This window comes from Syngnathus floridae, chromosome 2 (assembly GCF_059516105.1).
Source record: "Syngnathus floridae isolate MCC-2025c chromosome 2, RoL_Sflo_1.0, whole genome shotgun sequence".
Taxonomy (NCBI): Eukaryota; Metazoa; Chordata; class Actinopteri; order Syngnathiformes; family Syngnathidae; genus Syngnathus; species Syngnathus floridae.
In genome coordinates this window covers 9,251,909-9,265,636 of record NC_142414.1, presented here as the reverse complement: position 1 = coordinate 9,265,636, position 13,728 = coordinate 9,251,909, and the positions used below count along the sequence as shown (strand labels likewise).

At 40.4% G+C, this 13,728-nt stretch overlaps 1 protein-coding gene across 1 annotated transcript in view; it reads left to right on the top strand.

Moving 5' to 3' along the window:
- The window catches only part of LOC148401610 (partitioning defective 3 homolog B-like), an 81,605-nt gene that overhangs the window by 29,098 nt on the left and 38,779 nt on the right, over positions 1 to 13,728 (top strand). The window contains exons 11-17 of the mRNA XM_088357061.1: positions 1,069 to 1,254; positions 4,396 to 4,560; positions 5,230 to 5,295; positions 8,633 to 8,732; positions 10,502 to 10,649; positions 11,342 to 11,418; positions 12,800 to 12,844. Of these exons, the coding sequence (XP_088213187.1) occupies positions 1,069 to 1,254; positions 4,396 to 4,560; positions 5,230 to 5,295; positions 8,633 to 8,732; positions 10,502 to 10,649; positions 11,342 to 11,418; positions 12,800 to 12,844 (787 nt within the window). The remainder of the gene's footprint in view (positions 1 to 1,068; positions 1,255 to 4,395; positions 4,561 to 5,229; positions 5,296 to 8,632; positions 8,733 to 10,501; positions 10,650 to 11,341; positions 11,419 to 12,799; positions 12,845 to 13,728) is intronic.

Sequence of the window (13,728 nt, the reverse complement as noted above, 5' to 3'; positions counted from 1 at the left end):
ATAGTACGGAAAATACTGTACTCCAAACACCACACCACACAACACAAATCTGTGCATTGGTCTGTGCATGTCGCATATCCATGGGTACATCACAAATAAGAGAGATTTATTACTTTTATTAGTTACTTTGCTTTTACTGATGACCTCCATACCGCTGATACATTCATGAGACGAAAAGGCTTGTCAATTAGACCAGTATTTGCAGCCACTTGACATCACATTGTGCACTTTAAGTGGCACTCTTGAGTTCAGTAGGAGGCTGTGAGAAATAAGAAATCCTCTATCAGAACTTGCTACATACATTTTTTATTATATATATATTATATCGATATAGTGTGGGTCTTTTTGTCTCTGAGTGATGCAACCCAGTGCTTTTTGCTTACATTCCATTTTGCCAAGATGTAATGACAGTTTTCTTCCCTTTTCACCTCATCTCACCGTTGGCTACCGTTGCCGTCTTCATGGTCATTTTCTTAACATTGTATAGAAGCAAGAGAGGGAGAAAGTATAGCCTTGGGACAAAGAGGGTGAAAAAAGGGAGGGATTGAGAGATTAAATGTAAAGAATCAGCACTGAGCGACAGAAGCGTGTATACCTCAGGGATGGCTTATCACTTTTAAATGCTCCTCTGTGCCTCCTCCAGTAGGAGGAAGTAAGAAAAGGTTATTATGTTTCCTTTAAAGATGGCTTGCTTTCCATCTGCAGCTTTCATTTCAAAACGGAATAACCTCTCGACACGACTGTATTATTTTTTTCACTCCCTACCTTCATCTATTTTTTCACTACAAAACACCTGCTTCTCTACTCAACTTCTGGTCCATGTTATTTTTATTTATGTATTTATTTAAAAGAAGATTACCTTCAGCCTGTACTACCTCTCAATCCTGGAGTTTTGAGTAGAACCAATAGTGGCAGAACTTAAGATCAGTTAGTCCATTTGATTTGAAGCTCAAGCTTCAGCGATCATACACAGCCGTAGTTATTAAAAGTGGGCAAGGAGGCTTTTAATCTTTCTAAATGTCATTCATACACTGGGGCTTCCATTGCCCATCTTTCTTTGTCTTTTAGAAAGATGAAGATCCTGGAAGTCTGGTATTGGAGGACGGCAGGGAGCAGCTCATGTATGAAATCCCACTCAATGAGACGGGTTCTGCCGGCCTCGGAGTGAGCTTGAAGGGCAACAAATCTAGAGAGACTGGCGAGGACTTGGGCATTTTCATCAAGTCCATCATCCATGGAGGGGCTGCCTACAAGGTATGTCAGTTTTTATTGATCTATTAAAAAAAATGGATGGATGGATGGATGGATGGATGGATGGATGGATGGATGGATGGATGAGGGCGACTAATGCTGGTGTTGACTGCCATCACGATTACAATACCTTGGAATAAGGCTTCGTCTCGGCCCGATAACTAACCCTGGTATCAGTACTCACCCATCCCTATTAAAATTATTGTCTTTGTGGTGTATTGAAATGATTATAGTTAAAAAAAAATGCAAATTATTTTATTCTGTTGTCATTTACATTTTACACAATTTCCTAATTTCAGTGAAATTTGGATTTGTCATAGAAATAGCAGTAAGTTGGTCTTTTACCTTTGTTTTAATACATCGCATTACAAATAAAATCTGAATACGGTATTGCCCGTCTTACCATGATACACACGTTTGTCACTTTTAACTTGGTTTTATAGACCAGATTGAATTTATATCCGGTCATATGTTTTACACTACTGCTCTGACTCGTAAATTCAAGATGGCATTTTGAATAAATCAATTAATAGGAAACAAAACAAATATAAGGAGTCATCTTGAAATGAACTGCTGTTCATTTGTCCTACCATTACTCTTGTCATTGTTCATGTCTGGCTTTTGCCATTTTCTCTTTTCCTGTTGTATGCTCCTTTGCCACCCTGGTCGTTTCTTTGTCTTTCTTCCTGTCTTTCACCAACACCACGACTCCTCCATTGCAGGACATCTCTTATGTAGACCCTTGACCCCCCCCTTGACCTCAAGTGGCTTTGTTTCATCAACTCTGCAACCATCTTATCTTGAGCACTCCTCACTCACTTCTAGTTGTGAGTCAAAAAAAAACAAAACACCCATGTCAGCACTTTGGAGATACAATTTCTCTTTTCCTCATCTCAACTTCTAGTGCCGCTCTTTGCTGAGCTGTAGCACCCGATGAGGAAGCACACAGAAAGGAGTCTGGTTTGGGATCGGGAAAGCTAGACAGGATCTTTGCTTCCTAAAGCAGCCTCAGAAGTATTTTTTTCTGACAGCAGATTGCATTCAGACAGAACGGGACAATAAGATACATGCAAAGCAGGTTTCTGGGACGACATCACACAAAAGGGAAGAAGGGGAGACAGTAGTGAGGGAATGAAGAAATAAGCGACAACTAAAAAGATGGGAAAGATTTAAAAGAAGAATAAAGAGGGACAAAATCATGAAATGTGGAAACACTCATTGGGGTCACAATAGACGGGGGATTGCACGTTTGAGCGTGTCTCTTCCTCACTATTGATGCATGGTAATGAAAAGCAGCACAGGGTCCCGATGAGACTTCACGGCAGCAGGCTGGGGCGGAGGAGGGGACGCTAGGTTCCGCTGAGAAATGTCACGCAAACCGTCACTCAGAGAGGGGAGGAGATGAAAAAGGACTCATGGTGAGAACTAACCTATTTCCCTGAAACACATTTGAAAAAAGTTTTTCCCCTTTTTCTGATCTGCATCACTTTAAAGACTACTTTTAAGAGAACTCAAGAAAATTTAGGCTCCATTTACGTCTGTCTGACAAGTGACAAATATTCATAATGACGTTTAATGGATACATGAAGCGATGCCCAAATTGCAGACAAATAATTCCATGTGTCAACATTGAGCTGTGAGAAATCAAGGTAACCTCCATATTGCTTTAGTGCAACATCTTCAATTATTTTATTTAATAACATCAAGAATAATAACTTAGATTCATATCGCGCCTGTCAAGGGACCGGAGTACATTTGCATTCATGCTCATAATTGACACATTTAATTATTTTCCTCCTCTTTTCCCCTGTATAATTCTGCAGGGTTTATGCCAAGACTGGCAAAAACATGGATACAATTTTTTTTAGGATTTGAACATGTGCCTGCATGTAAAGCAGGCCAAGACAAAAATGACAGGTTGAAATGAATGGTTAAAATGGCCATTTCTATTTAAACCATATTTAATTTTCTAGGCTGTGACTGTACTATAATTTTCAGACTTTAAATGACAATTTTTTTTCATGGTTTATCTGGTCCTGTGACTTATACTCAGGTGTGTCTTAGATATTTTAAAATTAGAGCTCTGACTGGCATGCAAAATCCCCATACCCTAATCCTGTTGACTTTCTTTTAGCGGTTGGCGAATACTTCAAAAGTCTTTACCAACCACCACCAAAAAAAAAAAAAAAAAAAAAAAGAAAAGTAATAGTCATGCAATGTGGGCGTGAGTATGAGCTCAACTCTTCTAGGTCTCTGTTATGTTGAAATAAATTAAAATAAATAAAAGTGACTTACACTTTGGAGCGACTTGTAGTTTCATAAAATACTGTATTTTCGATTTAGAGTGGGTGTTTTTTTAACGTTTTTATTTGTGTTGTTTTTGCAGATGTGTATGTCACCAACCTGTTTAAATTACGTCAAGCACTTATTGGATACAGGATATTTCTAACCTGTGAATTTATTTTGCATTCTTATTGGCACATAGCTCACATATCAGATTTGTTTTCATATTTCAAAGTGTCCTTATTGCTATCAAAATATGTTCAATTCCATGGTCTCTTCATGCTGCAATGAAGCTGTTTCACTTCAGACCAAAAAAACAAATTGTCTCTTATTGAAACACGTTGTGTAAATCCAGTCATAATGTGTTGAATATATCGTTCTGGCCTTTTTTGTTGTTTTTTGACATCAGTCCAGACGGTGCTTGATTAATGAAGTGGGTTCAAAGGTCAACCCCGGCCCTAATGGACCATTCATAACATCACAGTCGTTGTGTGTTTTCATTGTCTTTTTATTCATTTTTCTCTGTGCCAAGTCTTTCGTTTGGCACGTTTCAGATATCTTATACCTTGGTTTCTCTTCCTCGCCTTCTCCAAGGCACCGCCTTGTATTGGCTCTTAACAAGTGGCTGCTTTGTAAAACACTTAAACATGATCTAGTGCCCATGGAGGCTATTCCATTAGCCTTGCTATATATTTATCACGGCGCTCCGGCTCTCATGAGATTACTAACTCTACAATTATCTCGCCTTAGCTTTTAGAAAGCCTCTCCCTTTTATTTTTATTCCGCACCTTGTGTGTTTTTCATGTTGTTATTAATGCCAGCTCGGCTGTTTAACATCAGCACCGACACTTTTTGTCACAGGATGGCCGGCTGAGAGTAAATGACCAGCTGATAGCAGTCAATGGCGAAGCCTTGCTTGGACGGTCCAACAATGCCGCAATGGAGACGTTGAGGCGCTCCATGTCGTCAGAGGGCAACGCCAGGGGCACCATCCAGCTCGTGGTGCTGCGAGCATCCAAAGTGGAGGTAACGCTACATTGTGTTGATGATTGCATGATTAGCTTAAGTGCAACAACAAAAATTAACATTACCGTATTTTCCGCACTATAAGGCGCACCTAAAAACCTCCAATTTTCTCAAAAGCCGACAGTGCGCCTTATAATCAGGTGCGCCTTATATATGGACCAATATTGAGCCACTACAGCAGGCGTGTCCAAAGTCCGGCCCGCGGGCCAAATGTATATAGCTTATATATGGACAAAATTTTAAAGTGGGCCATTCATTGAAGGTGCGCCTTATAATCCGGTGCACCTTATAGTGCAGAAAATACGGTGCTTTTTTTCCCCCCCCTCTTTAATTTTTTTTTTGTTTGCCCTATTTCTCAATTAAGCGTTTAGTTGTATTTACCTAAAATGTAAACTAAAAAAACATTCCGGGACCCGGTTCAATATCCTGTAAAGATGTACAATAATCATTATATTCAAATAATAAATATAAGCACTGCCTCATAATGAGTTCATAGCTTGGGTTTGCGATATGTTATAGTTTGTGTCCCGGTAAAAATATATTTCAGGGCTCACAACCACTACACCCCAAAACTCACTTCGAAGCACCCCTAAGAAAAATATTTTTCCTCAGCATTTAGATAGAAGTTCTCAATCTACCCCTCTGCATATTTTGTTCTTTTTCCTGCAGGGGCAGTCCAATGCCATAAATGCTGCCACCAATCAAGCCACCTCTCATCAATCTTCCGACAATCAGGTACAAGCGGCCAGCATGAGCCAGCCACCTCAGCGCTCTTTCTCCCTCCTACCGACACCGTGGAGACGAGCGTCTGAGCCCCTACCTCACATCCCCCGGCAGTATTCCGCACACAGAGCAGGGGGGACACACAGCTCCCACGGCTTGCACCATAGGGAGAGACGCAGTTGTTACACATTTGGTCTCGCACACGCTAACGTTGAATACCGAGAGGAAGCCAGCGGCTACGGGCTCGAGTTTGCGTCTCATGGCCTCACGCCGAGAAGCTTTACGAGAACTACGGAAGAAATGAGGAACGTGGAGTACTGCCGCACACAAGGAGACACACACGTGCAACCAGATATTGACACACACGGTGCTTCTCATGGTCACACTCACGGCAGCTTGAACGCATACACAGAAGACATCAGGGCAATGGCAGGCCAGATGTATGGTGACCCGCCCATGCACAGCAGTGAAGCAAGCACTCAGAAATACAGAGAAACACATTTGCATTATTATGCACACAACCACACGCGACACGGTCACCTGTGGCTCTCTGGTGGACTCTGATGACTGTGCGTACGTGTAGCTTGCATAAATATTTCTTGACTTTGTATTCAACACCTCTCGTGTCCACTTGTTTGAATACCGTATTTTCCGCACTATAAGGCGCACTGGATTATCAGGCGCACCTTCAATGAATGGCCCATTTTAAAACTTTGTCCATATATAAAGCGCACTGGATTATAAGGCGCATAGAATAAATAACTCAACCTTGCTCAAACGTTAATGCAATCACAAACACTCGAAATAGTGAAAACAATAACAATATATCAATAACTCAATGTTGCTCAAACGTTAATCTCACACAACACACAAAATAAACACGTAAAGCTTACTTTAATAAGTTAGTCCTCATCCACGAATCCATATTGGTCCATATATAAGGCGCACTGCTTTTTTAGGTGAGGTTTTTAGGTGCGCCTTATAGTGCGGAAAATACGGTACATGGAAATGATCTTTGTTGGTAATTTTCCTCATCACCTCTCACATCACTCTTGTCTGTAGCCTGTAGTCTTTGCTCTTCATTTTTGCCTGGAATGAAAATCAAGCCTTCTGTTGATCTCTGTATTGCTACAGCACAATGCACTCTGATTTTCATTTCACCTGCCTGACTTTCCTCTTTTAATAAAGGTAATCCAAAGCCTCCTGCATGCTGCTTTATGTTTCCCTGGGTTTTCAACCGTAGTTTCTCCATTTGCACTCTTTGCTTATTAAAAGCTATTCTGTTCTGTCTGCCTGCCTGCCTGCCTGCTTTTTTTTTGCCTTTGCATTATTCCCTTTGGTATGCACACTCGTAACAATTAGAGCCTGATTTATTAAGCTCCACAATAGTGGGTGCTAAATTGCATGTTCAATTTAACAGACTGTGCGAATCGTTGGTGGGCATGTTGCCCGCGATCTACCGCCCTGTTTAAGTGAAGTTTTTGCATTCTGGGTAGTGCTGATGATTTTCACCATGGAAAATTAATTGCCCGTACGAGTTGAAGTTTGATCTCTAGCTAACCCTGGATATTTTGCAAGCTAATTTTTACATGCTATATTTGCATCTACTATTTTCCACATTTAGTTAGAACCACACAAAATCGATCGCTGAGCTATTTTGCCTGTTTCCCTGGTTGACACACCCAGACAGATTACCTTTTTAGCTAATCTGGGTGTGCCCAGAGATTAGATCAGGTTTCACATCTACTGGTTTTGCACACTCAAACCTTCAGACGAATCTTTAGACACCCAGACTCATCGTAAAAAAAAGGAAAATGAGGCACATTGATGCCATAAAACATCTTTTAAAAGTCAGTAATAAATAAATAAATAAAGAAAGAAAGAAAGAAAGAAAGAAAGAAAGAAAGAAATAGATAAATAAATAAGTCAATCAATAAATAAATAAATTTAAGCTAAAAAAATATTTATTTGTTGTTTGTTATATCGCAAAAGCCTAGCATTTGAACATGGGTGTGTAAATTTATATCCACATTAAGCCTCCAGAAGCCTATTGTATGTATACATGCGGCTGGAGGTTGCAGCCAGCCTAATAGATGGCTCCCCTCCTGTTTACGTATCATGGTGGGATTCAGACACACTTTGAAGGGTGAGCCGTCTGCTTTGCCTCCGGCTGTCTGTTTGCGGGGTGCGAGAAGGCGATGATTAAGGTGTCAGTGGTACTGTCACAAATTTTCCACCCATCTGAAAAGTGATTGACAGCAGATACAGTAGTTAATAATGATACCCTTGGGACTCTTGTGATAGGCAAACCTTTCATTATTATATGGCTTGTTCTATACTGTTTGTGACAGCTGCACGTGTATTTGTCCGGGAGAAGCTTATTTAATCCTCCATCAATCCCCCTATCTCCATCTTTAGAAGGTGGGAGGTTCCTTTGGTGTGTGTCAGTCAGTCCGTGGGAAAAATAATCTTAATTGCTTTATGTTGTGTTGAGCGGGGACCAGCAGGAATTAGGACCTTGGCAGAGATGCTTATTATCGGGCTTTGAATTGAGTGCAGGTACATGTTTATTATCTCCACCAAAGAGTGGATGTGCTCCACACCCATTGGTTGTTTGTCACAATGGACCCATGTACATTTTTTAGAATACTCTAGCTGGATTTTAATGATGGGTAGGTTTAGTTGACAGTATTGATGACATGAAATGCAGCACATTGTGTAAACATTTAAGTGTGTCTCATCTGATTAGTTGTGTTTTGTTTATTTAGCATTTATTCACGATCATAATCTTTAAAAGTATCTTCTTATCAAAGTTGTCGGGCAAAGAGCTCCTTCCAATTTTCTATGGAGCCTCCCCGTGAACATTTGTGTACTTTTTGAATAAAAGTTTTAAATATATTCCAAAATTTCGGGTCACCTAAATATACGTTGACGTGCTCTAAATCTTCTTGTCCATGAAAAAACTTTGCTCCCTGCTCGCCAAATCACAATTGATTGGCAGTGTGAAGTAATAATTCAAATTATGACAACTATCTAAATGCAAGTTTGGGTACCAGAAATAAATGTGAACTTCCAAAATTTCTCCCAAGCATCAAATGTGTTCCCTGATTCACATGATTTACATATATTCAGTCGTCATCTGAAATGCAATCAACAGAAGGAATAAACAGCACTCGTCTAATCCTACAGGGTAATAAAATGAGGAACTTTAATCTTGTGATGTTTTAGTCAACATCATACATTTTTTATAAGTCACATTTGGTTTGCACGCTGCACATATTTTTGGATATGAGCCTTTAATATCCATGTTTGTCAGCTTTTGTTATCTTCTTTGTACTTTGTTTTTCAGGAGCCTCAGCGTCACCGTACCTACCAGGGGGCTTCGAGACCCTCCGAGCTCGACGGCAGCAGTCTCACTGACAAGTATTCGTATGGCGGCACCGGGAGTGGTGAGTGTACGCTTGACTCTCCATCTGAACTGTCACAACACTTAGGGGTTGTGTACTTCCGTTATCTGTGTGCACAGCATGTGTGTCAGCATGTGTTTGTGGTGTCTTTTGACCGACAGGTTTTTTATTTGTTTGTTTTTTTAACGCCACTTGAGCAGCCATTCAAGCATTTTCATGCTCCACATTAGGAATCGCCAACCATCCATTTTTCAGTCTCGCTTATCCAGATCAGGGTCATAAAAAACTGGGTTGACCCTGAACTGATCACCTGTCAATCACAGACTAGACAACCATTCACACTCAAATTCCATCTTTGGACAATTCAGAATACTCAGTGAAAGCAAAATGTTTTTGGACGACCTACAACTTTTTATCTGCCCATTTATCCAATATATTACATTTCTTTCAAGCAGTGTTACATCTAAGCAAGGGCGCAGATGGGATTTTGGAAGTGTGGGAGGGTGGTGGATCAATTTTGTAAGAAAAATAAAATACATACATATATAATAGTGCTGTGCACGAATGAGTGGTAATTCAAATTAAGAAATGAGTTGGCCGTAAAGAACAAACGCAGGATTATTAGTAATACTTATATAAATAAACCAAACAACGGAGCAAATTAACAAAACACATAATATAAATGTAAGTTTAGGATAAACATACAACTACATCATTCTTACAAGTTTGGCAATTGTTGTCACGACGCAATTGCTTAAAAAAAGAAAAACAAAATTGCACCTGATTGCTTGCCTGGCTGTTTTTATGCCCGGAAATATATAAAAGCAGCCCCACTGCAATATTATTGGCTGAGTTGGAGTTCCTATTTTAGGAAGAGGGTTGATTAAAATTCAAACAGAGAAGGATGAATGCTTAAATTCTTTTGTATGATGTAAACACATGATCAGTTGTAGCATAACATCCACTAAGCAGGGTCCGTTTCTGTCCCAATGGAACAGGAAGCTTAATCCTCTGTTTTACTGAAGATTTGTGTCGCCTTATGTGACAAAAGTGAAGGGAACGGATTGTGGTCTTTATAAAACGGAAGGGGGACACATCTCCTTCGTCCCCAGTGCCATCTGCGCTCATGGATCAAAGGCTCACCCGGGAGTATTTCTATTGGCAAAAGGAAAAGTCACTGCCAGTTTTTTTTTTCCCCTGAAGTTTTCGTGTTGAGAAAAAGATCTGACCTTGGAATTGTGATGTCGGTGTAATTGGCTGATTTGCATAAATAGTTGCGCGACATGTGTGTCTTCAAAGAAAACAAACACAACAGAGAAAAGGTTCACAGATTGATTTGATTACATTTTTTATTTCCCATCCTTATGTCCTTCTGTTGGGAGCTGGAGATCTTCTCCTCATTGTCAGTTGTCCATCAGATTATGGCAGAAATTGTATTTTATAAACACAAAAGGGATTTGTGGAAATGTTGAGTTTGAGTGATACTTTTGCATGGAAGTCATTCTCTCGTGTTTTAGATGGTTGAGGTTGTTTTATGCCTTTGTTTGGATTCTTTTTTTGTAATTACGTAAGCTCCCCCACATCCCACTTTCAGTGTATAGCTTCTTTTATTTATTTAAAAGTTACTTTTTGCGTCTAGCGATTTATCGTTTTTTTTTTTTTTTTTAGGAGTGTTGTTTTCTTTTTCTTTAACCTCAACCAAAGTTCAAGTTAGAGGCAGGAGCTTTTTTGTTTCTGTGTGCTACTTATATTTTATTTTCAACGATAACTTGTGTGGAAAACTCACAAAATTAAATATTGCTTTTCTTTAGCTCTGTATCCTGTTGCAACCACCAATGGCACCCATGGTCTCTATGGCAACAATCAGGAAGACTCTCAGGAAGGCTTCCCCAAGGGCTCTTCCCCACGAACAGTGGAGGAAATGATTAGAGACTCAGCTTTCACTCGCTCTCGCTACAGGTGAACCCAACACATCACACTTGCACAATCATCAACACTATTAAATCACACACAAGGCCGGAGTTATTAGTGCCCGAGCACCATGTAGTTGAAATTTGACGTATCCTTTTGAATATGTATATATTTTGGGGTTCATGGCCATGCCAACCCTCAACTCACACAGTAGGAAAGATCAACAAAATATTAGCAACCATACTAATTTCATTCACTGAGTGACACAAAATTCTGAAAAGGATTACAGACGGATTGAATGATGTGCATGAATCTGTATGACAAGGAATAGCTTCATTTTTTTTCTTTTTTTTTCTTTCGAAAATATAGATTACAATAGTAGAGCCTAAATGTCACATGACTGTATCGACATCCAGAGGACATAAATCCTCTTGTGTGTTTGCCACTGGGAGAGCCAGGTAATGTTTGCACAACTTGGCCAAACATGTCCATAATGTGGAACCATCAAAGCAGTGGGATGAGCATTTAGGGGGTTTACAAATAATCACATGCTTTTTTCTGTGGGTTGAAAAGTTCAAAACCTTGCTTGAGGCTGTCTTTCGCCCAACAGGTGGTCTTGTGTAGTTTGTTTGTCTCTTTATGTTATCTTTCGTTCGATTCGTGTTGGATTTTATATTGAATTAATTTCCTTGCTGAGGGCATCCTGACAAAATTTTTGAAAATGGGTGTCTGTTTTGCAGTGAGCATTCCACGGATGGCCAAAAGACCAACAAGGAGAAGATGCTTCGAAATAGAGGATCCAAAAGCATGGACCTGGGTGAGATCACACACCAGCACTTCTGGATCAGTACACAGCGATTTTGTGTGTGCTTGTATTGGGTATAAAGTGAAAACTAAGGTTAGCTCATTGTATCGACGTTCTGTGACCCTCACTGTTTCTTTTTTCTTGTTTTACAATTTTATTGTTCTCACCAAGCCCCTGTTAGATTCATCTTTGTGAAATATTGGTTCTCTTTTTTTCCCTCCTCTTCAGCCATCGCTCAGTGTGAAAGCCGCTCCTCTGTCACTATTTGCTATGACTCTGTTTTCCAATTCTGGTTCATTAGGTTCGGCGGATTGGCTTTCTTCCTCCAGCATAGGCCTCTGCCACCCAAGCTTGATTGCCTTTCATTATGGACAAGGGTGGTCTTATCACACTCACTCACTTTCTCCTGCCCCATTGAGACCCTCTCCATCCCCGCCCTTTTCTCGCAATCTTTGGCCATTTCTAGTGTTTGTGTTTCCCCTATTTGATATCTCCACTTCTCGATTGGGTCTTGACTGAAGCAGAAACCTTCCGCCAGTCATGAGCACCTTTCAGGCTTTGCGGTCTCGTGTTCAGCTTTATCAGCGCTCTGGTATAGATTGGCTTTTATTAAATAGCACTTGCCCGAACCAGAGGCACTCCCTTCCGTTGACCTTGAATGCCTTAAGCCTCAAGTGTATCGACCAAAGCATAAATACATACTTATCAAAACACACCAGGCACGATGACTAGTGCAAGTTCTGGTCGGGTTTTAATACGCTGCTGTTCATCATCAGACGTAGAAACAATATGAGCTGACACTCCCATATTTTAAGTACGATAAACTGCAGAGCAAAGGGGTGTTTCCATTTTTAATCTGCTACTGTGGTGCAAGAACACAAACCGTCGTACTACTCTATGAATGACAATTTATCTTGATGGCATTGTGTTTCCGTTGTCGTGCACAACACGACTGCCCTCACTTAAAACCTGGTATCATTTCAGCCTCTTTCAGTTCTGCCTTATCCTAGTAATCGACCCCCTGGGAAAATTGACCTCATAAAAAATTCAAATGATGATTTCAGAGCAAAAGCAGCTCAATGAAAACCTATTATTATCTCCTTTAGTGGACCCCATGTGGTGGCGAGCAGCAATCTTGTTGGGCTAAATTGGGTGCCGCTTAGCAGGATGACGATGGTGTCCCTTTCACTTTTTATTTTCCTTTTTATTCCTGCTAATGTCGCACTCATCCCATTTTATTTCACAGTCACAATGCTGTTTATCTGTATTTTATGCTTTTTTTTCCGCACTAGTTGTAGCAGAAGCTTCCTGACTCACACTGTAATGAAATGTTGGACTAGTTTTACGAGATGGGGAAAAATTTTGTCTTTTCTGTTTTTTCTGTGTGTTCTAGTGGCGGATGAGAGTAACGTGAGATCATTGGCTGGACATAGAAAGGGTGAGTTATAATATATCCAATCATTAACTCATTAGCTGATTGTTGGCTGACTGACTAACCAGTGGCGCTGAGCTTCGATTCAATTAAAGGGGGCAGGCACATGCTTGTTGGTCTCCTGCTTTTGTGTCACATCAACAAGCAACTGTCCATGGTTGGCTACTTGCTCATTCAAGTGATACAACAGTAAAATAGGAGATTTGAATAATGCCCAACTTTTTAAGATACAATCATATCTTAAGGCTCAGCGAGCACTTAAATCAGACATACAAAACAAGAACGGTAAGAGGTTAAGGCCGAGCTAGACCAATCTGACGTCAGGAAACGAGCGGGCATCAATTTGCGCCGTCTGGTTAATGTATCTCTCACAATCTTAACATCGGATTTCGTTGGGAAGTGTCTGTTTAGCGTTTCTGGCCAATTCAGCAATTGGCGTTGTAATGTTCGGATATTTGGTCACTCGCGAATATCAGCTAGTGAATCAGCTGCGCTGAGGCAAGATCAGGAAGTTACGAATCTCGAATTTCTACGTTTTTATATGCCGCCCCGCCCAAAGAGCTTTCTGGTTGGCTTTTTCTACGACTGTTTAACTGGTAGGAATGGATATTTCATCTCACGCATGCGCAGAAGGTCTTTTTTTTCCAGCGTTACATTCGAGACAATACCACAGGGGATAGACGTCTGTCACATTTGGCTGACGTTGGATTGGGCTATCTTGGCCTTTTAAGAAAAAGATCTCAATTGTCTTTAAAGGTGTCATATCTCCTCTTATTTTCCTCTTGGTTTTATGTAACACATGCAACAACAAATTGTTGCTGGCGAAATACGCATGCCCTTAACACTATCGCTGACCTCAAAGGCCTTCTACTCAGTAGTAGCACAAGTTC